Below are 26545 nucleotides of genomic sequence, written 5' to 3'. Positions count from 1 at the left end.
TGATCGTAGAGTCATGCATGCAGCTTCCAATTGATTCTTGTCAAGATTGTATCGGTATAACCGAAATCGAAATTCAACTTCCAACTGCCCTACAGTTTAATTAATGAACAATATTATAAAAGCTCTCTACTTTAATTATAATTTGTAGATGATATGATATGATAATTGATGGTTGAATTTCTTTTTAAATCATGAAAGAAGGAACACGTGTTTTATTGTTTATGCACTGTTATTTAATTTTTCTTGGACTTCTATAAACAAAAAAGATGTCCCATCTTTTGATTGAGCCAAACCACAATAGTGAATATATGGAGGCAACCTTGTCCCATTAGTTTTGGACATAGGGTTAACAAAAGAAATCTATTTTTGAAACAGGAATTAAAGTAGTAGACCTTTTAGCCCCTTATCGTCGTAGAGGAAAAATAGGACTATTCGGAGGAGCTGGAGTGGGTAAAACAATACTCATTATGGAATTGATCAACAACATTGCCAAAGCTCATGGGGATGTATCTGTATTTGGCGGAGTAGGTGAACGTACTCGTGAAGGAAATGATCTTTACATGGAAATGAAAGACTCTGGAGTAATTAATGAACAAATATTGCAGAATCAAAAGTAGCTCTAGTCTACGGTCAAATGAATGAACCGTCAGGAGCTCATATGAGAGTAGGTTTAACCGCCCTAACTATGGCGGAATATTTTCAAGATGTTAATGAACAAGACGTACTTGTATTTATCTACAATATATAGTTTTTAGTGGTGGACTCTTTTTCATATATTGAGAAAAAAAGTATAACTAAACTAATAACTAGTTAATAATAGTTATTAATTTTGGACTTAGACTCAGAAGTGTAAGTTATTCACACACTTCTTTTTACCTTTTATATACTCTTGTTAATTTTTGTCCATTAATTTTCTTCAGTTCATTCAATTTAACACTCCCAAATTAAAAGAATTGTAAGAAAATAAAATAAATGTATGGATAACGATACTTAATTTAGAATTAACATAACTAGCGCAATAACTATCTGTTGAGCCTTGTCAACGTGGTCCAATCAGCCATATTGGGTCCAAATAGAGTCCAAACTCAATCTTGATCACATTCGCATTTTACTATTTTATAGTGCATCCGTATCAATATCATCAAAACTCAAATCGTAGAAAATACAAGGATGACACTGTGTTGACCAATCATCTAATCCCATTTACACACGTACATCAACATCCACCAATCATCTAATTCCTTCTAATATATTTAATTTAAATTATAACATGCTCTTTTAATTTTATTTTTCTTACAATTACCTGGCGCCTGCAGTACCAACCAGACAAGCTAATTAGCAAATCGCAGAATAACCCGCCTTCCTCAGTCCTCTGATTCTTCGCTCTCCATCTCTGATACGAATCCCAATCCAATTGGCCCAATAGCCATGTTGCCGCGCAAATGCGCGACATGGGTTCTTCTCTTCTTTCTGATCTCTCCCACCCTCATAAACTTATTGACCTCCGCATCGCCGTCCGATCCCCGTTGGGCAGCTAAGAAGCGACGCCTCAGAGATAAAGTCCGTAAGATGTAAGTAAACTCGAATTTCACCTCCACCCGCTCGGTTTCTCAGCTGAAGTTTCCATTTTTCTTCAATATTTGTAAATTTAGCTTAATGGGTATCCGTAATTTTGCTCCCCAATCAGGGGTTTTTAGCTGAACTTTGTGGTTTTGCTGATTTGGGTTTGTTTTGGTTGATTCTGTTGGTAAATTTTGTGTTTTAGTTCGAAAAAAATGTAGGAGTTTTGGTTTTAAGTGATTAGATTGTAGAAAGAGTTTGTTTTTGTATTAATTTTGAAAAAATATGGATATTTGTCAAAGTGGAATAGCATGCTTGGATGGAATTGGTAAATCAAATACTGATGGAAATGTAAATTTGAGATCTTGAAGTATGGGGCTTTGGGGAACTAGACATTTCCGGTTGTTACGGTTTCGACGATATGGGCTAAAGGCAATTTTCTTAAGAAAATGAAACAGAACAACCCTAAGACTATTAATTGGTATGACTTTCGCATTTCTTTTGCACTTTTTGAAGTAAAGAAATCACATTTTATGACTTGCGGATTTGTTTTGCACTGGCCATCCGGAAACCCCTGTAAAATATACTCTGGTCTTTGGGAGAATTTGCCTACGTGTGAAGGAACTAAACAAATTGTATAAGAAAAGAGTAGATAACTGTATGAGGATCTCTTTAGTACAACGTCTATGTTTGTTTGTGGAAGTACTTGAAGGGTTCTTACAGTAAAGTTGTTTCCCTCCTTTCAGGTTTTATCATGCATACGACAACTACATGATCCATGCATTTCCGGTAAGTTTTTTGTTCATTATTTCTTCTAGGTTTTGCACCTACGTTCGTATGATATTAAAACTGCATTCTTTGCAGCATGATGAGCTAAAGCCACTGAGTAAAAGTTTCACCGACTCTCTTAGTGAACTTGGAAATCTGAAGGTAACTTTATATCTTTAGATAAAATGAATTATGATTAGTTGCAATTTTCAAAAGTAAATTGAAGTGCTTTCTTTCCCTATTTCAGCTTGAACACCTACCACAAGGCTACAGTGGATCGGCTCTGAGTCTTATAGAATCATTGTCCAGGTTTGACATGAACCGATTATGTCATAGATACTCTTCTATAATCTGAATTTATATGCCTTCAGTTATAGCAATATTATGCTGAACACTGGTACTTTCTTCATTATGATTCGTATAATTTTGTCGTCACATCATTCTGATGTAAAATTTTCTCGCAGCCTTGTCATTATGGGTAACAACACTGAATTTGAAAGCGCAATTATTTGGCTTTCTGACAATTTGAAGTTTGAGGTTGATGCGAGGGTAAATCTCTTTGAGGTATATATTCAATAGCTTGTGGAAAAAAAGCTTAATTTAGTTGAGTTATGCTGATTCTAGAACTTTATTATTCTCGTACCTTTTAGATTGTTCAAAATGGGATGCAGTTTCTGGATGTAGATATTATTTTAAATGTTATTCAAGAGCAATATATATTGTTGTCTAGTTTTGTTCTTTATGTATTTAATTAGTTCTCTTTTCCACTTGATTGCTATTTTGTAGTGCAACATAAGAGTGCTTGGAGGACTTGTTTCTGCTCATTTACTTGCAAGTGATTCTTCAAACAGGCTGGGTCAAGGAGTTTACAAGAATCAGCTGCTTACTTTGGCTGAGGACTTAGGGAAACGCTTCCTACCTGCATTTAACACGCCCACTGGGTTGCCGTATGCATGGATTAACTTAAAGGTACTACCTGTGACATGCTGAGCTCCAATATTCGATTACATTGTGATTTGTGGGATGTATGCATGCTATGATTCTTTCTATATCATTATTATCAGTCTAAACATATAGTTGGGTGTACCTGTGTCCTGCAAAAATTTTCGAGACTTCACCTCTCAAGTTTCAAAAATATATGAAAATGTTTTGGTGGTTTTGTTTGTAAGAAGGATATATGACTCTGCATGAATGCGAAATTCTGTGGACAGTATGGAGTGATGGAGAATGAGACTACTGAAACAAGCACTTCAGGATGTGGTGAGGGGCTTTCTTTTGCTGTATTCAGATGTGGACATCAATAAATGTGACACTCCTGAATCTCTTGATTTTTTATATGAATTCAGGTTCTCTAATTCTGGAAATGGGAGCATTGTCCCGATTGACTGGAGACCCCAAATACGAGTCTGCAGCTTTACGTGCTCTTCGTAAATTATGGGGCATGCGCAGTTCCTTGAATCTACTTGGTACAACGCTGGATGTATCAACTGGGGAATGGCTTGAGTACTCATCTGGGATTGGAGCTGGTAGGTTTGGTCAGGGCTTTGGGGTCTTTAATGTACTACATTATATGTATTGTTCCGTAGTTTATTGGGTTTCCCAAATCATACATGTGCCAATATTTCCTTGTGTGGTGGGCTCCAGGCCATCAGAAACCATTCCCTTGACGCATCTTGAGTGTTTAGAGTTTTAGTTTCTGATGTTGGATTATATGTTTCTTCATTTAGGGGTTGATTCATTTTATGAGTATCTATTTAAGGCCCACATCCTTTTCGGAAAGGAGGAGTTCTGGAGAATGTTTCATTCTGCTTATATTGCTGTGCAGAAATATTTCAGACACGGTCCATGGTATAACACTTCCTCCTGGCCTTATTGAATGCCTTATTTCAAATTATTATTGGCACTTTTCAAGTGTTGAAAGTTTGGATTCTAGCTGTAAGTTTAAATTGAGACAAGTAGGCTGCAAAGTTATTTTGATAAAGCATGTTACTGTAATTAGGTACCATGAAGCTGATATGAGGACAGGAAAAGCAACTTATTGGCAGCTTACTAGCCTTCAGGCATTTTGGCCTGGCCTACAGGCAGGGAATCTTAAACTTTGTCATACTACTTCGATAATAACTCCAAACCTCAGAAAGTCTTCTAATCTTTAGATGTGAACTTTGTTTATAGGTTCTTGTTGGCGATATTGCAGCCGCAAATTCTTCACACCGTGAATTTTTCTATGTATGGAAAAAGTTTGGAGTAATACCAGAAAGGTGCTTTTGAAACTGTTTTCTTATGAGTCTGTACTCTTACATTCTACATATGAACTTCTTAGTTTTTAATGGCTGGTTCCTATTACCACAGTATTTCTCATAAGGGGAAAAAAAAAAACTGTCTAATACGAACTGTAAAATAATTTAGGTATTTGTTGGACCATCAAATGTTGCATCCCACAGAAAAGTATTATCCTCTGCGCCCTGAATTGGCCGAGTCAACATTCTACTTGTATCAAGCAACTAAAGGTTTGATTTTCTTTATTATTTTTCATTTTTCACATGGTTCTAAAAGTTCAGGTGATATTTTGTAAGCATTCAGTGCCCTAAGATGAAATTTCTTTTATTCAAGAGGATATAAGAAACAAAAAAAAATCCTGTATCGTGATTGTAGCCGGTCCTATTTTTCTGATTTTTTGCCCATGTTTGTTTCTGTGTTATCAGATCCATGGTACATTGAAGTGGGGGAGTCAATTGTAAATTCTCTGAACTTATACACAAAAGTGGAAGGAGGTTTTGCGAGCATTAGAGATGTCACAACTATGCAGTTGGAAGATCATCAGCATAGTTTCTTCCTTGCTGAGACGTAAGAGTTGCTTTTCCCTTGCACTGTGCAAATACAGAGAAAAGAATCACGCATAAACTATTGCAGTTTAAGATATATCTGAACCGGTGTCTTATGTTTTTTGTAGGTGCAAGTATCTATTTCTTCTGTTCGACGATTCATTTATGGATGACCAAAATTATATTTTCACAACTGAGGGTCATCCCCTTCCAGTGTTGAGAAGTTGGCATGACAGGCTTCCTGAGACTTACATCCATAGTAACTGGACTTCTCTCAAGGTGTTGCTTCTACTCAACTGCATGCATAGTAGTTTTCCTTTGAGCAAACAGAAACAAGATGCGGTCTTATTCTTTATGTCCTTATACGAGTTGTAATTTCATTTGTGCAGGCCGGAAATCAAGCACGACGGACAAGTGCAATGTCTATGCAAGTATGTCCTACGACAATGAATTCGTGGGAATGTGGTGGCCAACAAGTTGAGAGTGCTTGCCACGTCCCAGATGCTCGTAGTGACCACAGGTGTCTAACAGACGATGAATGTGGAGTTGACTCAACTAATTGTAGACGAAGATCGTGTAGCATCGCTGGCTACTGCGGGCTATGGTTGTTCATATGATTCCATGGAAGAAGCCGGAGTTGTTTTCGGTGACAAACAATAAACGTAATTTCTGTAACTGGAATATCAGAGCATAGGAACACACCATGAGAAAGGGGAGAGACGATAGGAATACATGTTTTAGAAGTGAATAGCAGATTATGCAATTGAGTTACCCTTCAGATTCTCAGAGCAATGTACCAAAATTTTGGGTGATGAAGTTTTTTAGTTGGGAAATATGCTTTTATTCAAGATAAATAAGATCCATACAACGTATTGTCAAAGCATTCATCCAAAACTCAAACGTGAAAGTCACGAACAAAAGTATCATCTTAAAAAGGTGAGAGAAGAGCTTGATTCCTTAAGGCTGAGGATTTTTTTTCTCAAAATACTTCATGGCCTATTGATAGAACTTAGTGTTTATGATTGAAACCGTTTATATTATAAATTACTCTGTAAAAGTTATTTTTGCAAAAAATCAACTAAAACTAAAATCGCTTAACCAATCAATTGTATTAAGTAGATAAACGATTCATAATGCTTTTATAGAATCCCTCAATCTGTTTTTATACTCCTCATGCCTGAAATCTTGACATGATAAAACAAAAGAAAAGGACAAAATGATCAACTAAATAATAGTGAAGACTTGGCCAAAAAGCGCAAGGTGACGTAAAAGATACTGTCGTGCTAAAGATTTCAAAATTATTATGATACATAAAATTGGCATATTTATTTACACGCTTTATAACACAATTGCGTTTTATTTTATATGTAAGTTTCATTTATATTAAAAAATGTATACATAAACTTGTCAATTTGTGCGTCTAAATAGCAGCATCGCATTATCGTTAACTCACTATCATGAGGTTAACTATATTGACTTCTTTTCTTCTAAACATCCCTCATGCCTAATAAAGGATATTATCAATCATATCACAATAACACATGGTTTCTCGCCCGCGGGATCCACTGACTCGCCCGCAGAATGCATGTTTTAGACGAGAGATTTTTCAGTGTGACCGGTATACAGAATAGTATATCATGTGTCATTATGTAAATGGTGGGATATATTTGTTAAAAATTACTAACTTAAAAAATAAAATTTTCCACTACACCTATTAAAATACATAGTATACTATTTGTGTTTCCATCGTAACTAAAAATTTCTTCTATCAAACGACTGTTAACAAATCACAACCAATCAAACCCCATCATCCGGTGGACAGCTCGAGAATCTCTTAACCACTCACGTGACCCACGTCAGGGACACAGGCCCACTGGTCCCGTGAAAGCCGCGACGAAAGAAAGTGGGCCCAATCATTTTACTGCCAACCAGGCCACGGGCCCCATTATTCATCCCTAAAGAAGAAAGACACGGGCCCACTGAAACAGTAAAACACGCAAGCAATTACCTAACCTGTGTTCGGTGCCGGTCAAAAGGTCTGTTGATTTAATGACATTTAATCTCTATTTATTATTTACGTTGGAGAGATCTTCCTGATTTTATTCATGTGCTCACGGGTAAAAGGTGCAATCAGTTGACTAACATTTTCTAAGAACAATAGCGCATCGGTTCTTGACGACTAGTGTTCAAAATGTCGTATCTGTGAAAATATCCATATACAAATTTATAAAAATATTGATGTATATAAATATCGATAGCGGTTGCAATTATAAAAATTTGCTAAAAAATGGTCATTTAAAATTAAATTTAACGTCATATTACAGTTTGCTGATATTTCATCGATATGTCAAAAACATTGACGAAATATGTCGATCTTAGCCGAAATTTAAGAGTTTTTCTAATATCTTGTAAAATTAAGACATCACTCCCTCCATTCCATATATTTCTGAATTTTTTGGATATTTCCATAAAAAAATATCTATCATATCAAAGAATTTCAAACATGGTTCGACACCCACCCTTGATTTAAATAAAAGAAAATTCATATTCGACTCACATAAATGTATAAACCGTCTATGTTTGCAATGAATACATTTTAACGTGGCGCATTATAATTAAGAACTCCTTACGTAAGTGTTTTTGTAAATAGCATCCCTTTTTCACAAAAAGTAAAAAGTAAGATTTCCCGGCAACGGGCATATTGCTGTTTTTGTTCTCATTACCAACGTGAAAGACTTTGCGAATGACCAACGTGAAAGACTTTGCGTAATGACCAACCTCCCCCCACCCAAAAAATTCACAAGCCGATTGAGCGAAGGGCTTTTTGGGTATTTCGCAATCGTTTTCAAGTTGGGGTCAAAAGACCAGCACAAATCTAGGGTTTTGAATGCTTGTGTTTTTGGTAAGATCGTCGAGAAGTGAAAAGTCTGATTGGGACTGTACTAATAAGTACAGAGTGGGAAGATTCGCGGAAGTGGGATGGACTGATGGACTGATGGAGTATCTTGTGAATGACATTTTGGACATTGCTGACATGCATGCATGGCCTACTACTTGTTCTTCTTACAACGTTATTATTCTCAAGGGAGATATTATTGTTGAAAAATAAAAAGAAGAGAGATATTACTATTTACTGAGAAATACTGAGGAAGTTTTTAGAAAAATAAGATTTTTTATGAATTCTTTGTCATTTTATTTTTATGGCATAATTTTCGTGCTTATTTTATAAAATATTGTGCAAAAACCTTGAGATGGCAGAGAGTCTCTTTTAGGAAAATTTTATTAAAATCCAGTTTATGAGATTTGTCTAGATAGAAGACAATGATGGTATATTATTCCAAAGGGATAGAAGAAGATCTTATTCCGTTTTCATTACGTTGTATTGTTATTGACTTGAGATAGATGGTTGACGAATATTTAGATCAAGTGTAATCTAAGGATGAGGCAATTGATAAGGCAAATTCGGTTTATTTTTCAGTACAATATGCACTTGCGGGTATAGGAAATATTATTGGGAGGGTCAGTAAAAATACCGAGTGCAACGTACAAATTTTTTTGGATGTAATAGCATGAAAAATTGGCATTTCATCGAGCCTTGGTAAGCTTAAAGTCATTTGTCAAGTTATATTGCAAGCTTGTCAACAGATACCAACAACTTCCGAGCGAGCATGCCGATGATGTCAATAGTTTTTGAGTAAGCATGACATAGCTTTTGAGAGAACATGCCGACAGATGTCAACCTATACTGAGTGAGCCTATAGATAGATGCCCATAGCAAAGCATATAAGGGCATATAAGGCTAGTAGCTGTCTTACCTAGTACTGTCCATAGAGACAATTCGTTGAGCAATTAGATGACAAATTTTAAGAACATCTTAAATTTCAAAGGGCAGAAGCCAGCTCTTTCATACAAAATTTCTGAACTTGGGGATCAGATGATATGTAAGATGATTTTACCTCAATGAGTCCGAAGATGAAAAAGTCTTGTACGCAGGTTGCCAATGCACATGCCCTCTCAAAAGTCACAACGGATGTGGGATCTTAAGAATCCTTTGTGAGAGAGCTGCCAGATACGAGCAAACGTACTCGAATTTCTCATCTTGCGACGGCAAACGTTGCCTTTCTTGGAAGGTAAAAGTATCGTATAAAATGTTGTTTACTAGATATATACGTAACTAGTTGCCTTATCTATTGAAATGAAAAAGTTGTTAACGTGACAAATGTGGAAGATGTATCTAAAATATGTGGGGGGAAATATTTTTTTTTATCCTTTTCTTTAGTATGTAGTTTTAAGCTTATGAGCAATATAACCTACACTATATAAAATTATTAACAAACTTCATTGAATTCATTTCAAGGCCGGCTAGAAAGCTGCTGCTAGAAAGCTAATTTATATGCTTATAGGTATTAATCTAAATAGCGTATTAATTAAGAACATCTAAACAAATGAATGTGGTCTAAATAGCGTATTAATAAATAAAAAAAGCGTATTAATATTACTTATGTTATAGTTCAAATCAACAAAACTAATGAACGAAATAAATAAAAACGAATTTTAGACCAAAGCCGTCATAATCAAACTAAAAACATAAAAGTGATTTTTCTTGTGGATATGGATGTCTTATTTCTCTTATTCATATGCAGAACCCAGAATCCTTCAAAGTTGAAGTTTTTATAACACAAACTAAGTTGGTATGTAGATAGATGATATGATTTTTAAGATTCATTTTAGATTAGAGGCCCTACGCAAGGGCACCGATTTCATATGCCCAAAACCGAACTCAAATCATAGACCAATCATTGTGTTTTATTTTCCACGTGGAACCTTATCAAACCACATTTATGATCCATTATTTGGGTTGTTGCTTGTTGGGAATTTTTGTTAGGTTTGCGATAAAAACAAGGTCGATCATTTATGTGGTTATGGTCCAGTTTAGAAATACAATAGGGTTCTGCGTCAGCATTGGCATTTTATAACAAGATAAAGAAAGACTTCATGTTTCTTAAAAAATGAGACTAGTTTTTTCCTTAATTTGCAACCCGTATCATAGCTTTCACTTACTTTATTCACAAGATTCTTATTTTTTAAAATTTGGATTAGTTGGGCCTCAGATTGAACTTGAATTATTCGAACTATTTATGTTTTAAGTTATACTTTATAGATCATTCTTGTAAATTATTAATCTAATCGAAAATGTTTGAGGCATATAATTAAGTTAAAAGAAATCGACGAATACTATATTTTAAGAAACATTGAAATTTCATCATGATAATCAAGTAAAATGGTTTCGGATTGAATTGATTTTTTGCAATGATGACCATGTATGAAGACTCATAAAATAGAATGTTATGTTCATTCAAGTTCGAATTATAATAAGCCCCACAACTATTCTCCTACAAAAAATAGGGATCCGTTCGGATAAAGACTATGTACATACGTTTAAGATAACAAGGTTTCGTTGCTATTCCAATTCTATTATTTTATATTATTACAAGTACTATTCTACACTAATCTATACTAAAGAGACGAGAGTTTTAAATCTGAAACGTAATGAGTTGATGAGAAATACCCTAACTACGAGGGTAATCCGTCACTTATCATCCCAATTTATTAGAAGCACAATATTCACATATATTTTTAGACATTCATATGCTCACTAAAATCACCACTCAATTAACTCAAAATGTCTTCAGTAATCATCATTCAACACTTTAATCTCATCTTAGCTTGGGAATTCCTCCTAAATTCGTGAACTTCCCCTCTATAAATGATAATAATGTTGAAAATTACGAATTTTCGGTTGGTACCTACGAAACTTGTGCGCAAATCTCGTTACTTGTTAAGTGGCTATACTAAATACTAGGACATACGCCAGACTTGATATCGAACAATGATTCAATTGATGATAAAAAAAAAAGAGAAATTTTGGTTCAGTTCTGCTAATACACCCCCAATTAATGTTTGTGAGAAAATTATTTCCGTATCAATTGACGAGTTCAAAGACCAAAAAGTTAATTATTTATTAGCCAAACATTCATTTTACAGCTAGATCCAATTTCATGTGGTATGTGGTAGAAAATCCTCGAATATATTTTGAGGATTTTCGTTTGCTGGCTATTGAACCGTTACAAAGTTTTCACTTAATTGTTAGTATTTATCTAAGATATTATTATTATTATTATTATTATTTTCGTACATTGATATTTTTACACTAAGTGGATGGAGAATTCGGCTAAATCACACAATAAGCAACCTAATTTGATATTAAACTCCTAATTCACAAGACTTAAACCTAAATTTTCTCACTTCTAAGCTGTAGTACTGAGTGAAATTATTGTTTTTATTTAAGGTTGAAATGTCACATGACAAAACAACCACAAGGACCCACCCAGTGGACGTAAAAGCTGATGAGTCGCTCTATTTTCAGTTAAGCAAACAAATTAGCAGGTGGATTGTCTCACCTCGTATTTTCATACTTTACCTATATTTTTATATGATGTGTGGTCACGGTTAAATTATATCAATATTTTATATTAATTTTTATAGAAATAATAAAATAAAAATTAATAGGAATATAAAATATTAACGTGCTGTGATCACATAAACAGAAGAATATAAGAAGAGTATGAAAATAAGAGGACAAAGCTCTACCTCCAACAAATTATCAAACAACGACGTCCATTTGGCCACCCGGACCCCACTTTTACCAGTCGTTTAAACGCGCTTTTGCGGGCCCCACACGGCATCCTCATCACATCACCCATCTTAACGCTCTCTCTTCTCACTCTGCACTTGTGCGAGTATCTTGTCCACCTCTGCGTGGCACTGAAGGAAGAAGCCGAAAGAAGAGAGATGGTTTTTCGGGTCGACGAAGGAGCATCCCGGACACAACCAAATTCTGAAAACGGATAGCTACACGCCCTCTGCAAACAGTACTTGTACTACCAAGATTTGGACTTTTCTCATTTATTACCCCATTTATTATTGTTATTGAAGCCCTTCTATTTTTCTGTTATTTGTATCTGTGGATCAATAATACTAATTCTATTGCCTGCTTGTCGAATGCTGGTGCTTTTGGCTGTTGTTGTTGTTCTTCATGTTTGTGGAGTGGCACAGCCAGTGCTTGTTGCTGGTGAGCTGGGTGTTGCTGGGTTTCGATAATGTCGCAGAAGAGGCAGCAGGATGATGGCAAGGGTCGATCGGATGGGACTAGTAGTCCGGATGACAAGCGTAGGAAGACCAGTTTCCAGAGGTTTGAGTCTGTAAATTTATTTGGGATAAAATACGAACTGGGTTTTGTTTGGATTGTGGAAGTGTCTGATGAATGTTATCCAACCCATGTGTGTTACGGAAAAAGTTTGAGTCTTTTTATCTTGTTTGGGATATTTATTTTTTCTTTGTAATTGGGTTGTCGTTACAAAGTGGAAATATTGGATAAAATGTGAATTGGGTTTTGGCTTGTGAAAGTGGTGTTTACTTTTCTTTCTTTCTTGGAAAAATGGGATTCTCGACTAGGAGTGAATTGAGTTTTGTTTAGTGGAGATTTGATTGAGATTCTTATGTTGGATTGGAAGGATGGATGGATAGAGAACTGGCGTCGAGAATTCATGTCGGAAAATGATTTGTGTATCTTCATTGTAAGAAGTGAACTTTGTGGTTTTGAGAATTTCTAAGCTTAGTTTAGTAAATGAAGGTGCTTTCTTTGTGAAATGCGAGTGCATTTGGCTCAAGATAATGGAAATTGATATAGGTGTTTATAAGTAAAAGATAAGCTAATTAACTTTTGGTATCACTGTCTGGAAGACAAAATTGATTGTTCAGTTCAATCACAAGTTGACATGAATCCGCCTTTCCTTTTAATAATTTGATACCAAAACGAAGTATGATAATTTTCACATCTGGTTTCTTCTAATGCCTTTATTACTGGTTTTCAGCGTGGTTCTGGAAACGATGAGATTGCACAAAGTCCAGCAATTACTGGAGCCACTTCTAGAGCGTTTGATTCGTAAAGTTGTAAGTGTTTTCCCATTCTATTTTCCTTTTATTTTGGATTTAGCATCTGTGTAATTTCTACCATTGAGCTCGAATCTTGTACGTGTTCTTGCTCTACTGCGTAATTGTAAAACTGTATTGTATATTTGAAGGGGTTGTATATGATTTATAAACTTCATAAGTACACGACTGTGCTAAAATCAATAAACTGAATTGAGCCGTTGTTAGCTTGGAAAGTGTAAAACACCACCTTGCTTTGCAGGGTGCAGCTAACGTGCATCAGTGCATGGCAGCCCACTTTGTGGTCGCATTTGCTCTAGCCTGACACCAGGTACCCTTTCCACCAAGTGAGGGCTGCACTCTTCTTTCCAAGGAGTCGTTTTACCATAAAATTTCAGTTTGTCAATGTTACCTTGCCATGAGTTGCCAGTTAGACGTAGAACTTATGATGTGTCGTAATAACGTGTCCAGGGAGCCCTTTCATTATCACTTTAGCTTCTCTCGTATCGGGGATGACCAAATTGGGTATTCTCGAACCATAACCTTTTCTAGGAACAACTTTTATGATTATAGATGGGCATTTTTAGTAGCATGTAGTTCACTTTGCATACAATAGTCTATGACCCCTTCACAGCTAGTGTCCTCGTTCTCAATATTTTGCGTGTTCGATGTCAAGATAAAATGGTTTCACATTCACTCTCTGAAGTTTCTTAGGCCTCAAGTATACGTTTGAGGGTTTTATTTATTTTCTTTAAGTTTATGTCCCTGCAAATCATAATATAGTAAATGATTTTCACTTTGCAGTTCAATGCATGCATGCATATTGGATGCATCCTTTTAGTTTTATGGTGCTGCAGCTTTAATTGATTGTTATATAATTTTGTTATGTATTTTCAGGTTAAAGAAGAAGTTGAGGTGGCCCTAAGAAAGCATTTGGCTAGTATGAAACAGTAAGATGATGCTCTAAAGCTTTGAGATGTAGCAATTTAGGGCCAAATCCGTAGTTTCACACTTGCCATACAACAGTTGATTTATGTTTTACCTTTCTATTTAGGAATTGTGGGAAAGAGACGGATCCTTCTGAATCAAGAATATTAAAGCTACAGTTCGTAAATAACATCTCTCTTCCAGTATTTACTGGAGCTCGGATTGAAGGAGAAGAATGCTCCACTGTACAAGTAGCTTTGGTCGATTGCTTTAGTGGACATATTGTCGAATCCGGGCCTGAATCCACAGCCAAGGTGGAAATAGTTGTTCTTGAGGGTGATTTTGATGGTGAGGAGGGTGATGATTGGACACTTGAAGATTTCAAGAATAACATTGTAAGAGAGAGGGATGGAAAGAAACCTCTTCTTACAGGAGAGGTAGTTTTGAATCTTAAAGACGGAGTTGCACCTCTGGGTGAGATTTCTTTTACTGATAATTCAAGCTGGACAAGGAGCCGTAAGTTCAGGCTAGGAGCAAGAGTTTCAGACAACTTCGATGGAACTAGAATAAGAGAAGCAAGGACAGAATCCTTTATTGTTAGGGATCATCGGGGAGAATGTGAGTGCTTCTTATTTGGTTTATTTATAAATAAATTGTCTCTAAGGTTATTGCTAGAGTACTGATACTAAGATCGAGTGTTCTTTCACTTTCCATTGTCGGGGTTGTGCTGTCTTAACCGTATTCATTTATGATCAGACTGGCATATAGTTAAACAAAAAATTTCTTTGTAAAAATTAACCATATCTTGTCATAATATCTCCTTATATTGGATGTAGTTAACTCCATATATTTTCATTTGCGATTATCATGCATGGCTCATGGCCTTCAAATTAGGATCAGCTAACTTAAGTAAACATACAATATTATAACCTGACCTACTTCTGGTTCTGCAGTGTACAAGAAACACCACCCTCCATCTCTGCTTGATGAAGTATGGAGACTAGAAAAGATTGGCAAGGACGGAGCTTTCCATAAGCGGTTGAGTCGGGAAAACATCAACACTGTGAATGATTTTCTCATCCAACTCTTCATAAATCCTTCAAGGCTCCGGAATGTAATTACTGAATTTTCTTGTCTTGGTGAAATTACATTTTCCCATGTTTAATACTTTATTTTGAAGATTACGTATCATCTTGCGCATTTAAATGTTTCATAAAAAGGGAAAATGTACTAGTTTGAGCGGCCTTGTTCAACCCAACCCAAGTATCCTAGTGGTTATGACATTTTTTATTTTTTTGGGTGGAAAATTGCAGATCCTTGGGACGGGTATGTCTGCTAAGATGTGGGAAGTCACTGTGGAGCATGCTCAGACATGTACACTCGATAAGAGGGTGTACTTGTACTGCCCTCCCGGTTCTCAGGAAACTGGTGTGGCCTTCAACATTGTAGGGCAAGTGATGGGACTTCTGTTGGAACATGAATATGTTTCTGTTAGTAAGCTGTCTGAAACACAAAAGGCATGCTACCTATCACCTCAGTCCACTCGCTTTTATCTTTTTTCTGTTGCATTTTCTTAAGTCATGTCTAATTTCATATGGTCAAATATTGTTTTTAGGCTGATGGCCACCACCTGGTCATTTCTGCATTTGACCACTGGGAAGAAGTAGTCCTGTTTGAAGATGAAGCCTCTCTTATAGCTGCATCTTCCAACTTCACTAATGTTCTTCACACATCGAGCTCACCAAGGGCAGAGGATCTTGACGGAAGCAAGTTTTTGGCTTCACAAAAGATTGGTGGATTTGATTATGCACAGCCATCTGCCTCTTCTCCAGATATCATCTCATCCATCTATTCCGTGGGTAGCACCAGTGGCTTGGATGATTATGCCTTGCACAACATTGACGGCTTCGGTCTTAGATATGATCAGCCTCTGAGTTTCCCAGGTCAAGTCACCAACTCCCTGATCTTTGACACCGACCCCATGGCTCATGCTTTATTTGTTGAGGATCATCTGCAGTTTTCCGATGCTGATCTTCAGTCCCAGAACATGAGTTCAGAACCACAAGATCTACATAGCGCTGTGGATCGCTTCTTGCCGAGTTCAGCTGTTGCCATATCTGATAAGGCTCAGAGGGGATGGACAAAGCTATTCAGTGTGCTGCAGTGGTTCTCAATATGGAGGATCGTGGCTTTGAGACGAAGAGTTCAAGATATTCAGAGATAGTAGTAATCACGTGTGAAAAGATTGTTTGGTTACAGTTGCAAATACCGTTTAGCGCTGCCCGTATAGTAACTTACGTGTGCAGGTAGAGTGAGATCTCTTGGAGGTTTTGTTAGATGTAAATATATCTGGTAGTTTTTTTTTACTAGTTTCTTAGTTCTGAGTGGCCAGAGAAATAAACTCTCAATCAAGTTGTTAGCTTGTATCTATGTAGGTTTGTTCAATAAAGGTATCCTTTTCCTAGCTTATTAACAGTGTTCGGTAGAAAAAAGGGCTTCTAGATTCTGAAATGTGCTTCTAATAGAAACGTTGAAGTGCTTCTTACATAAGTGGAAGCAACCCTAAATCGGTGCAAAATAATCTGTCATTCATCTTTACTTGCCTGGAGCGAGGGAAGTCATGATTCGTGTAAGCAATAAAAACAATGGATTGGGATCAACCATAGCATCTCCTATTTGATTTGATTCCTAATTATATTCATGTATTTGATTACGGAAATTAACGTGGAACTTGCGTTATTGTTTATCCCACGAACACATAGAATGTCCGGAATCGAAATAATTACAATACCCACGTTCTAATGATCGAAGTGACGTCAAGAATCAGAGTGACTACAGTGCAAAGTGCAAACAACAGAAGCAACTAACAGTCTTAACATGCTATTGCAGTCAACTAATTGCCCAATAATTTCAACTGGGGAACCGTTTTTCCAACTCTCAGCCACCATTTTCCATGGAAACTTGGTAAAGTAAACCTCAAACTTTACCAATAAATATTTCCTCCATTGACCACCAAAACCAAAACCAAACCCAAAAAATGGAGAACCGAATAGGGCAAGTAATTGTGGTCGCATATCCAGCTCAAGGCCACATAAACCCACTCCTCCAATTTGCCAAACGCTTAGCCTCCAAAGGCCTAAAAACCACCCTAGCCACCACCCCTTACACCATCAAATCCATCTACGCACCCACCGTACGAATCGAACCCATCTCCGACGGCTACAATCAAAGCGGATTCAACCAAGCACCAAGCCTAGCAGCCTACCTAGACTCATTCAAAACGGTTGGCTCGAAAACCCTAGCAGAGCTCATACTGAAGCTCAATGCCTCAGCAGGCTCACCACCTGTCAGTTGTATTGTGTATGATTCGCTGTTTCCATGGGCACTTGATGTGGCCAAGGAGTTTAAAATCTACGGAGCTGTATTTTTAACCGTCTCAGCCTCTGTCTCCTCCATGTTCTGGCGTGTCGTAAATCGCGGTCTGTCGTTGCTTACGTTGCAAGAAACTGATGATGGTCGGGGTTTGGTGAATATGCCTGGCCTTCCTCCACTTGCTCCTTCTGAGCTGCCAATTTTTCTTTCACAGCCTGAGAGTGAGACTCACTCTCCTTATATTGCTCTGATCCTGGAGAAGTATAGCAGGCTGGAGGAAAATGATTGTATCTTCTGTAATTCTTTCCAAGAGTTGGAAACTGAGGTAATTGTGTTAATATTCTCCCAGATCTTGATATTATTTAGCTGAAAATAAAGGTTTTTTTTTTTTTTTTTTTTTGTTTTCAAGTAGTGAAATTAGTGACATGGGATTTTGGTATTATCTGCTAAAATTGAACTAGAATTTAGAAAAACAAAATAAAGAAGAATCAGACTGGTGGAAACTGAATATTTATGAAGAAATATGCACAAATAGTACGATGACAAAGTTTTTGTAGAACTTTCGTTTTCCCCTTCTGCACTTCTTCCCTTTGATTTATTCAGTTCAAAAGTCAGAGGGAGGAGAGCAAGGAAATGATAGGGAAGTTCGATCACTACCCAACAATAAATCCGTATATAAACCAAGGTTTAGTGCATCTGATTGTTTTGTTGCGTTTGTGAAATTCCCTGCATATCACAGAAGTTGAGCATTATTGCTTATTAGATGAGGATATAAAATTCAATTGAGTTTGGTACGATTGACAAAAGAGGCAAGGATCAATGTCATCAGTGTTTTACTTATCCAATTCGTAAATCAATTGGAAAATTCTAATTAATTGTTCTTATTTCAATTAATTAATTAATATACTTGTGGAAAAGCTGTTGAATGAAATGCAGGGTCTATGGCCCCTGGTGATGGTGGGGCCCATGGTGCCATCGGCCTACCTGGATCAACAAATGGAAGGAGACATAGCTTATGGAGCAAGTCTCTGGGAGCCAAAAGCAGACCAGTGCATGAAATGGCTGGAGGAAAAAGCACTTAAAAGTGTGGTTTATGTCTCATTTGGAAGCATGGCAGAGATTGCAGCTAAACAGGTTGAAGAAATTGCATGGGGATTGAAAGCAAGTGGTCTGAATTTCCTGTGGGTTGTGAAAGATCCTGAAGAAAAATTGCCAGATGAGTTTTTGGAGTCAGTAGGTCAAGCTGGATTGGTCGTGCCATGGTGCAACCAAGTGGAGGTTCTAGGACACCGATCGGTGGGTTGTTTCGTGACGCATGGAGGATGGAATTCGACATTGGAAGGGCTGAGCCTAGGCGTACCGATGGTGGTGATGCCGCAGTGGAGTGACCAGCCAACTAATGCGAAGTTCTTGGAGTTGTGGGGGGTTGGAGTGAGAGTTCAGAAAAATGAAGAGGGGATCGTGAGTAGGGAAGAGATAGAGATGTGTGTGAGGGAAGTCATGGGAGGAGAGAGAAGTGGGGAGATCAAAAGGAATGCCTTGAAGTGGAGAGAGGCTGCAAAGAGATCTGTTAGTGTAGGGGGCAACTCAGATGACAACATCAATGAATTTGTAGCCAAGCTTTCAATGCCGAAAGAAGGCTAATTAAGCAACAATAAACTCAAGCATTGTAGAAACTCAGCGTATCGACATTTTACATTCATCATCATTGTTTACATATAACTATGAAAGAATGTACGAGTGTGAAATTTATACATCTGTTCGCCTTTATATAGCATACGAGTATTAGATGTTAGCTAAAAGAGGAAAAAAACCCTTGGTATATGATATAGGCTCGTATAACGCCAAAAGTTTGGAGGACAATGGAACCTTTAAAATCCGGACTGGTACCAGTTACTCTGGGAGTTTACAATCTTTTGGATCTTTACACACTTCTCCCTGCATCAGAAAACAGATAACAAGATGCTTATTAGCACCAAATTGTTCAAATATTTCTGTCTTAAGTATTTTTGTATGAAATTCAGTCAGCAGACCTGTTTGATGTCTAACATAAGCTAATGGTTCAAGTCCCATTCAGATTCAATTAGAGGCATTGAACGGTAGTAGAAATGAAATCCATGCGATCAAATGGTGCTTACCTTGTTCTTCTTTCGCAACTCCAAAACCTCTTCTAGAGGTGGCCGGCCTAAAACAAAAACAGGATATCGGCATCATATAACATAAGTTCATATTAATCATAATATATATGAGGCAGCAGTGTTAACAAATTAGCATACCTGTGATTTGAAGACGATATTTAGCCCAAACGCCATATACAGCACCTGCTATTGTCGCAATCTGTGCATAAAGTGCTTTCCCATTAGTCCCCCAGATAAAACAAGACAAACTTTGTAGACCATTCAGTTTACAAGATGGAAATTGATGAATATCGATGCAGGTAACATAAGAATTGAAAGAGGAGTCTCACAGGTTCGTATTTAGTTATGGCATACACCCATCCGAGCCCCACCTGCTCGTATAGCTTTCTGAATGCCTGCAGAAGTTTTCATCAGCTTTGTCAACATCTCTTAGACAGCTAAAAGTAAAATTGAACTCAAAATAGGGAGTTCAAACGTGGCACGGAAAGGGGCTTACTTCGACATCAGTGGCTACAGTTCCATCAGAGAGGATGGCGTGAATGTTTCCCATAACCTAAGAAAAGCCAACACAAGAATTTGCCACTAAATTCTAATACCTTTTTCCAAAACATGTTACATCATCGTCCATCGAATTTTCAATCTAAGTTTTTCATATGCACTTCAGGAAATCCGAAATCTTATTCTACGAGGTCATATTAGATATGAAAAACAAGAAATACTCCCATTGAAACTGATTTGTAAATCTTCGTATCGAATTTCATCACTGCAAACTTACAGTCTTGTAGTCCAGCCCCTGATTCTCCTCTGGGGAGTAATCATCTGAACTTATGTCAACAAACTTGATAGTACCATAACGCTTATTTCTCTCTCGCAGCATGTCCACCTGCCAATGTAACGAAAACTTCAATACACCCGAATCCATCAAGAACAAAAAGAATCCATAGCTTCACTCTCACGAAACTCATCAAACAAACGCTAATTACATTAAAATCAGCAAAATAACAACAGGAATATCCAGATAGACGTTTGAAGGTACGGATAGACCTCTCGCATGCATAAAGGGCAATCCCCATCAAAGAGCATTTTAATCTTCCAATTTTGAGGTGTTTGTTCTTGATCATTTTTTGTCTTTGGAGTCATGGGGTCTGCAGTTGTCCCGCTAATAGCCCTTGTTGAAGACTTAAACCCTACAGATAGATACATACATATGCATCATATAAAAGCAACCAACAATAATAGACCAAACCCGATAACCCTCAGACATTGTTCGGCAAGAATCGCAGCCTCAAACGAATACAGATAATGAAAATTTATACGCACATATCTTGACAAAAAAGTAGGAATTAAATGAGAATGACATAGGGTTGTGTATTATGTGAGCATATAGAATGATTAATTAGTTACCACTGAAATGGATATATCATAAACGAATTGACAACGATAAAAAGAAGATTAAAAAAATACGCACAAATAAAACTGGTCACAAACTTAAAATCAATAGCATAACTAGTAAGACGCTAAACAGATAATATGGAGCACCATGCAGCTTATTGTCTGTTTCGTGTCCTCGAGTTTGGTAACAAACCATGTTGGTGAATAGGAGCTGAGATGAATCTTTGGGGATGATGAATCTGATGAACTTTGAGTTGTTGGAGAGAGAGAGGAATTGATGAGAGAGAAGGGTTTCTTTGTCTCCCTCCAATTTTACATGCGGAAGCAGCTGCTTTCATTGCCATTGCTTCTTCTTCTTCTTTCTGTAACCAAATCCAGAGCTCTTGGGATTGAGATTTTGGAACCAAAAGGTTCAAAGTTAGTTTGGTTGGACTGCCCTGGTTCGTAACTGTCATGTATACGTGGCAGCCTATCCTTCACCCATAAACATGACACGGCGAGTTAAAAAATAATATGGCAAAAGTATGGGGGTGGAATAGAAATATATGGTGGGAACTAAATAATATGGCAAAAATATGGGGGTACAACAGAAAATTAACACACAAAATTCGGCCTGATGGCGAAAACTCGAGTCTTTACCCAAATATTTGGTTTTGATAGCTGCTGCTTCAACTTCAAGCTCGGGTCTTGAACCATGGCGTTCCTGCTCCGCAATTCCGTCGCTTCCCATCTCCAATCCCACTCGCAGGTTTCTCTCTCTCTCTCTCTCTCTCTCTCTCTCTCTCACGTTTGATCTGCGTCGCCGCCGTTTTGATTTGGCTCAGTTTTTCCTCTCTCGCTAAATCTAAATTTCTCACTTCGACAATCAGAGGGCGCAGAACGATTCGCTTTCCCAATCACGCCGCCAGTTCCACGTCGAGCCAGGGCCTCGCGAGAAAGCGGTGAGTCTCTCTCTCTCTCTCTCTCTAATTTTCTTTTCAGCTGTACAGGATTTTGATGAAGCTTATAATTTCATCTTGTATTCGAGATTCGTCCTTGAAACTTTGTATTTTTATCATTTTTGATAGCTGGGTAGCAAACCCATCTGAGCAAACAGCTTAAAGATGTTAGCTTTAGATTTATTTGTGCAAATTTTGTTTATTTATTTGTTTGTGATGTTTCTTAGCAGCAGAGTAAATGTGTTGTTGATTGATTTCACGGGTTGAGTTGTGCATTTTTGCTGGACTAAGTTGTTTAACATTGCAGCTCTTGGCAGCGGACCCGTCTTTAAAACGGTTCAAGTCGCATAAGAAGGGCGTGTCGCGAGTTAAAAGACTTGGAGATGTTCTTACCATTGTTGTCATTGCTGGTACGCAATTCTTTTGCTTGAGATTTAATCAGATGGTTATGAGTTGCTATGCACAAGTTTAATTTACCGTGATACTTTTGATAAGACGTAGCTGTTACGCGCTCCTCTGGCTTTCGTAAATTAGTTCTAGTTACCATACGTTTTGAGAATTTTAAGATAATCTTGTTATGGTTTTGGGGATGTGGTGATAGTCTATCAACATTTCGATATTAAGCTGTCGGTTAGAATCTATCAGGGTGCTAGATCATTCAGAGATGAGATTAACAAGATGATATTTATAAGAATATGTAAGTGCTTACTGGAAGAGGACATCTTATTGAGACTCACACAACAAACCCAAATGACAAATAGAGAAGAAACCGGATAGAAAAACTTCAATATGAAACCGTTTTATTATAATGTTCAGTGTTTGATTATTTTCCTTTTCCTTGTTTAAACTATATGGTCAATTGATTTGGTTGCATTTATTGTCTGATTAGTAAAGTCCTCGGTAAGGCTATGACGAAAGAAGGGGTGGGGGTTACAGTTGTTTTAGCCTCATATAGCTTAAGTTTGGAATATGCCCCTCAAGAATGAGTCACAAGCAAGACGGGTTCATTTTCCTGCTTCCCTCTCTGTCTTTTCTAGGGTTGCAAAGAGTGTTTGTCTTCGCAGATGCACGTTCATAGACTTATAACAACACCCATGTCAAACTATGGGTAGAATCTGTTGCTTATATTGATTGCAAAAAATATGATTACTTTTTCCATCCGTGAAAGTGGCATGACAAACAATGGAAAATAGCAATCATGATCATTAAGATCTGATTAGAGATCGATATTAGTTTTTTTTTCTTTCTAAACTGTTGAAATCTGTTTTATATGTTAACTAATAATCTGTGTTCTATGATCCAACTGTTCCATATCTGCGTATAAGATAGGTTGAGATTGAGTACATTTCTTGATAGAAGGCAATAATGGACTTCCTTTTGATTGTGACTTTTCTTTTATTATGGTACCTTTCGTCGGTCATTTTCGAGTCTTGTTTTACTCATTAGTTGTTACAGTGTTCCCAGTTTCCCAGTCTCATGTGTTTGCAATATTTATACAGGCTGCTGCTATGAAATATATGTAAAAGCGGTAATGCGAGAAGAAGCTAGGAACCAAGCAGGGGCTTCGGGTGCAAGTGCATAATCAGGTGTGTATGTGGGCGGTGTTTGATTTTCTCTAGCAACCATGCTGGAACGTGTTGATTCTGAATGCTGAATAAGTGGAAAACAGAGTATCCCGAGTTGCTTTCCGAATATCTGTTTCTGATCTCTATCAGGTTTTGTTTCGTAATAATAGTCTATTCTGTAGAAATCATAGAACAACTTCAACAAATGCATTTGAACATTCTTTGTTTTTCTTTCGGGTAATGAATGTTTTCCTTAACTTTAGACCATATACCCTTCCCCAAGCTGGAAATGCAGAAGGAACATTACCAAACCATTACTGTTTTCGTGTTTGCAACGCGTATACTTTACCGATACCAGTTGAAGAGACCAAAATTGGTGATGAGTTCGTTAAGATGATGTGTTTATTCGCATATATTCAATTTGCTCTTGGTATCTGAATCTGTGAGCGACAGAGCGAGCATTGCAGCTGGAATGGATGACTGGTGATTGATTGATGATTTCAGTGGAGAAACACCAAGGGTTCAGATTGAAAACAGTTCCAAAAGGATTAGCAGTGTTCAATTTAAAGATACTAATGTGAAATTAATACATACTTTATTCTTACTTTAATTACAAATATATTGCAATTAATTAGTGTACAAAGTTCTTGACTTTTGGTAGGGGCGGCTACAAAGCACCACCCAAAGAAAGAAAGAAATATTTTGGCTAGCTAGTGGGGGTGAGTCTGGTGGAGATGTGCTGTTTCCAGATGGTTCCTTCCACTCCATGTTACTTCAAATTGATTAGAAATTTAGAAGCAGATATATGAAGTATTAAAAGGAAGATAATATAAAGTGTGCATTTTTGTTCGCCACCTTTAAGTGGCGGTAATATTTATCATCTTATTCATCATCGTTGTATGAATTTATATTTTCAGATTTATATATATCCACTATGCAAATCTTAAAATTTAAATTTATCGAACAAGAATAATAAAGTGATGAATATAGCAATTACTTGAGGTTGGAGAGCAAAAACATTATTGTGCGTAAATTACATAATAATCTCTTAAATTTGAGATCTATTACAATCACATACAACATCTTTAAAATATTTTACTTTCATACCTCAGCTACTATTTGATTTCAATATATTACTTTCGTTACATTTTCCATTGATCTATTAAAAGCTGACGTGGCTGCCATATTTGTACCATGTGGTTGCCACCTGTGTGCCATGTGGAAAAAATAATAATTTAAAATTTTTTTTTTAAAACCTGAATCTTCTCAACAAAAAAAAAAAAAGAAAAAAAGAAAAAAAGGAAAAACGTAGAACCCACCCACCTTCCCCGCAACCCCTCCTCACCCCTTTTCTCCTTCCCGAGCCAAGCCTCCCAACCACCTCCCTCTTCTCCACTCTCTTCACCTAATCCCTTGTTATCGTGTCCGCATCCCAACGCGATTTTGTTAATCGAGCCCAAGAGCTGGCTCTAGGTGGAAGATCTGGCTGGGTTGAAAACCGGGTCAAATTGCTGGTAGCAATCGGAGCAGGGGCCGCACTGGAGCCAGTTGACGTCACTGCCGGTGTTGAGCACCATGTAGAATGACTTCACTGGAGTCCCGACGCCAATCCGGGATAAGTACTCGCCGCTGCCCTGGCTAACGCCGGAGACGACGGGGGTGGAGAGGTCCTAGGGTTGGATCTCGGCGTGCATGGACTCGAGATCCCCTTTTTTTTATCCCTTGGAGTGCCAGCTGGAGCTTGGTGTGGAGCGAGTTCACTCGGGCGAGTCGCAGCCTATTCTGGTGAGGGTGAGGGATTTGTAGTCCTTATGCTGGGAATTGAATAGGGCGTCGTTGGGGTGGAGCTGGAGGGAGAAGGCGGATGAGTTGAGGGGTTGGGATTCTTGGGATTGAGATTCCAGCAGTTTGAGGGACTCCATGTCGAAGGAGGGGAGGTGAAGAGAGTGGAGGAGAAGGAAGTGGTTGGGAGGCTCGGGAGGGAGAAGAGGGGTGAGGAGGGGTTGCGGGGAAGGTGGGGTGGGTTCTGCGGTTTTCAATTTTTTTTTTTTTTTTTCTTGAGAAGATTCAGGTTTTCTTTTAAAAAAAAATTAACGTGACATATAAGTGGCAGTCACATGGTACAAATGTGGCAGCCACATGGTTCAAATGTGGTAGCCGCATCAGCTCTTAATGGATCAATGAATGTAAAATGTAACGGATGTACTATATTGAAATAAAATAGTAGATAAGGTATGAAAATGACATATTTTAAAAATGTTATATGAGATTGTAATAGATCTCAAACCTGATGAGGTATTATGTAATTTTACCCTATTATTGATAATCAAGAAGCTGAAAATTGAGTAGGAGCAAACTCTTATAATTTGAAGCATTATTGAGTTTTTGGCCCACTGACCCATATGATAGAAATAATGTCAAAAATATTCAAAAAGAAGATCTTACAGACATACACCAGCACCATCATGTGCCCTATCCCTGACCATACCACAACAAAAATATTCAGAAATGGAAGATATCTCCTATTTTCTGACCTTAGAAAACAACTCAATGTTGCTCATTTACTTTATTAGTATAAACTCAGCACCTTATCTGCTAAGATATTAAATTATATGTGAAAATTAGGTGCAATTCTCAACGATATGAACTATGAGACCTTTGCAATTAATACGAATTACGTGACTTTTTAAAATGAAATTAATACTTAAAATAAATGAGTTAAAAGGAACAAAATCTATTGATTTCATTCAATTACAACAATTAATTAATAAATCACTAATTTTTTTTACCAAAAAAGAACAAAATCACTTCATGCATATAAATTTAGAAAAACAGAAAAGTTCAAATTTTTTTTAATTTTAATGAAAAATGACAAATAAATATGTAATAAATAGTAACAAAAAAAATAAAAACGTAATTTTTCGTTACCGAAAATGTTTTGTTAAAACATCTTATAAATTTCCGTTTGGTCCAGAAGGATCAGTTAGAAGGACACGTGTCCCCAATCGAGGACAAAATAGTCATTGTACACGAAGTTTGGTTAGGTGGAGCCAAATTCATCATAACCTTGT

At 37.2% G+C, this 26545-nt stretch overlaps 5 protein-coding genes across 9 annotated transcripts; 4 read left to right on the top strand and 1 right to left on the bottom strand.

The window, feature by feature from the left end:
* Positions 1-1311: 1311 nt before the first annotated feature.
* Positions 1312-5966, top strand: LOC137712856 (alpha-mannosidase I MNS5). Its single transcript, XM_068452030.1, has 15 exons — positions 1312-1571; positions 2307-2349; positions 2425-2490; positions 2576-2637; positions 2793-2892; positions 3115-3297; positions 3540-3588; positions 3675-3854; positions 4056-4176; positions 4328-4409; positions 4501-4586; positions 4735-4835; positions 5031-5172; positions 5279-5429; positions 5540-5966. Exons 1-15 carry the CDS (start codon positions 1429-1431, stop codon positions 5765-5767), a joined length of 1737 nt encoding a protein of 578 aa, XP_068308131.1. The 5' UTR covers positions 1312-1428; the 3' UTR covers positions 5768-5966.
* A 5962-nt stretch (positions 5967-11928) lies between these two features.
* On the top strand, positions 11929-16538 carry LOC137713902 (calmodulin-binding protein 60 A-like). 4 transcript variants are annotated; one of them, XM_068453255.1, is made up of 8 exons: positions 11929-12088; positions 12259-12402; positions 13085-13163; positions 14040-14092; positions 14197-14687; positions 15023-15183; positions 15383-15586; positions 15685-16538. In XM_068453255.1, exons 2-8 carry the CDS (start codon positions 12311-12313, stop codon positions 16291-16293), a joined length of 1689 nt encoding a protein of 562 aa, XP_068309356.1. In that variant the 5' UTR covers positions 11929-12088; positions 12259-12310; the 3' UTR covers positions 16294-16538. The 4 variants fall into 4 exon arrangements, with proteins under 4 accessions (XP_068309356.1, XP_068309355.1, XP_068309357.1 ...); XM_068453254.1 differs by having other exon boundaries at positions 11930-12088; positions 12267-12402; XM_068453256.1 differs by having other exon boundaries at positions 11941-12082.
* Positions 16539-16974: 436 nt separating this feature from the next.
* LOC137713903 (mogroside IE synthase-like) lies at positions 16975-19107 on the top strand. Of its 2 annotated transcripts, none has more exons than XM_068453259.1 (2): positions 16975-17766; positions 18378-19107. In XM_068453259.1, the coding sequence occupies exons 1-2, from the start codon at positions 17107-17109 to the stop codon at positions 19083-19085; spliced, it is 1368 nt and encodes a 455-aa protein (XP_068309360.1). In that variant the 5' UTR covers positions 16975-17106; the 3' UTR covers positions 19086-19107. The 2 variants fall into 2 exon arrangements, with proteins under 2 accessions (XP_068309360.1, XP_068309359.1); XM_068453258.1 differs by having other exon boundaries at positions 16980-17766; positions 18360-19107.
* Positions 19108-19111: 4 nt separating this feature from the next.
* Positions 19112-21426, bottom strand: LOC137713904 (uncharacterized protein At5g50100, chloroplastic-like). The gene is made up of 8 exons (XM_068453260.1): positions 21165-21426; positions 20624-20766; positions 20355-20462; positions 20076-20132; positions 19909-19974; positions 19718-19778; positions 19580-19626; positions 19112-19379 (listed from the first exon to the last, which is right to left on the bottom strand). Exons 1-8 carry the CDS (start codon positions 21424-21426, stop codon positions 19335-19337), a joined length of 789 nt encoding a protein of 262 aa, XP_068309361.1. The 3' UTR covers positions 19112-19334.
* Positions 21427-21597: 171 nt separating this feature from the next.
* LOC137713201 (succinate dehydrogenase subunit 7A, mitochondrial-like) lies at positions 21598-23741 on the top strand. Its single transcript, XM_068452473.1, has 4 exons — positions 21598-21719; positions 21841-21912; positions 22217-22319; positions 23409-23741. Exons 1-4 carry the CDS (start codon positions 21666-21668, stop codon positions 23489-23491), a joined length of 312 nt encoding a protein of 103 aa, XP_068308574.1. The 5' UTR covers positions 21598-21665; the 3' UTR covers positions 23492-23741.
* Positions 23742-26545: the final 2804 nt, after the last annotated feature.

The sequence above is a fragment of the Pyrus communis genome, chromosome 13 (assembly GCF_963583255.1).
Source record: "Pyrus communis chromosome 13, drPyrComm1.1, whole genome shotgun sequence".
NCBI classification, from domain to species: Eukaryota; Viridiplantae; Streptophyta; class Magnoliopsida; order Rosales; family Rosaceae; genus Pyrus; species Pyrus communis.
The sequence above is the reverse complement of the archived record's forward strand: the minus strand, read 5'-3'. Positions and strand labels throughout refer to the sequence as shown.

Excerpts from the sequence above, each read along its gene's own strand:
- LOC137713904 (XM_068453260.1), bottom strand. The coding sequence starts at position 21,426 with ATGACAGTTACGAACCAGGGCAGTCCAACCAAACTAACTTTGAACCTT. Across the intron at positions 20,463-20,623 it reads GCCCTTTATGCATGCGAGAG|GTGGACATGCTGCGAGAGAG; the intron begins GTCTATCCGTAC and ends TTACATTGGCAG. Across the intron at positions 20,133-20,354 it reads AGGGGCTGGACTACAAGACT|GTTATGGGAAACATTCACGC; the intron begins GTAAGTTTGCAG and ends GGCTTTTCTTAG.
- LOC137713903 (XM_068453258.1), top strand. The coding sequence starts at position 17,107 with ATGGAGAACCGAATAGGGCAAGTAATTGTGGTCGCATATCCAGCTCAA. Across the intron at positions 17,767-18,359 it reads TCCAAGAGTTGGAAACTGAG|CTGTTGAATGAAATGCAGGG; the intron begins GTAATTGTGTTA and ends CTTGTGGAAAAG.
- LOC137713201 (XM_068452473.1), top strand. The coding sequence starts at position 21,666 with ATGGCGTTCCTGCTCCGCAATTCCGTCGCTTCCCATCTCCAATCCCAC. Across the intron at positions 21,720-21,840 it reads ATCTCCAATCCCACTCGCAG|AGGGCGCAGAACGATTCGCT; the intron begins GTTTCTCTCTCT and ends TTCGACAATCAG. Across the intron at positions 21,913-22,216 it reads CAGGGCCTCGCGAGAAAGCG|CTCTTGGCAGCGGACCCGTC; the intron begins GTGAGTCTCTCT and ends TTAACATTGCAG.
- LOC137713902 (XM_068453255.1), top strand. The coding sequence starts at position 12,311 with ATGTCGCAGAAGAGGCAGCAGGATGATGGCAAGGGTCGATCGGATGGG. Across the intron at positions 12,403-13,084 it reads AGGAAGACCAGTTTCCAGAG|CGTGGTTCTGGAAACGATGA; the intron begins GTTTGAGTCTGT and ends ACTGGTTTTCAG. Across the intron at positions 15,587-15,684 it reads AGCTGTCTGAAACACAAAAG|GCTGATGGCCACCACCTGGT; the intron begins GCATGCTACCTA and ends TATTGTTTTTAG.
- LOC137712856 (XM_068452030.1), top strand. The coding sequence starts at position 1,429 with ATGTTGCCGCGCAAATGCGCGACATGGGTTCTTCTCTTCTTTCTGATC. Across the intron at positions 3,855-4,055 it reads CTCATCTGGGATTGGAGCTG|GGGTTGATTCATTTTATGAG; the intron begins GTAGGTTTGGTC and ends TTCTTCATTTAG. Across the intron at positions 4,587-4,734 it reads TTTGGAGTAATACCAGAAAG|GTATTTGTTGGACCATCAAA; the intron begins GTGCTTTTGAAA and ends AAAATAATTTAG.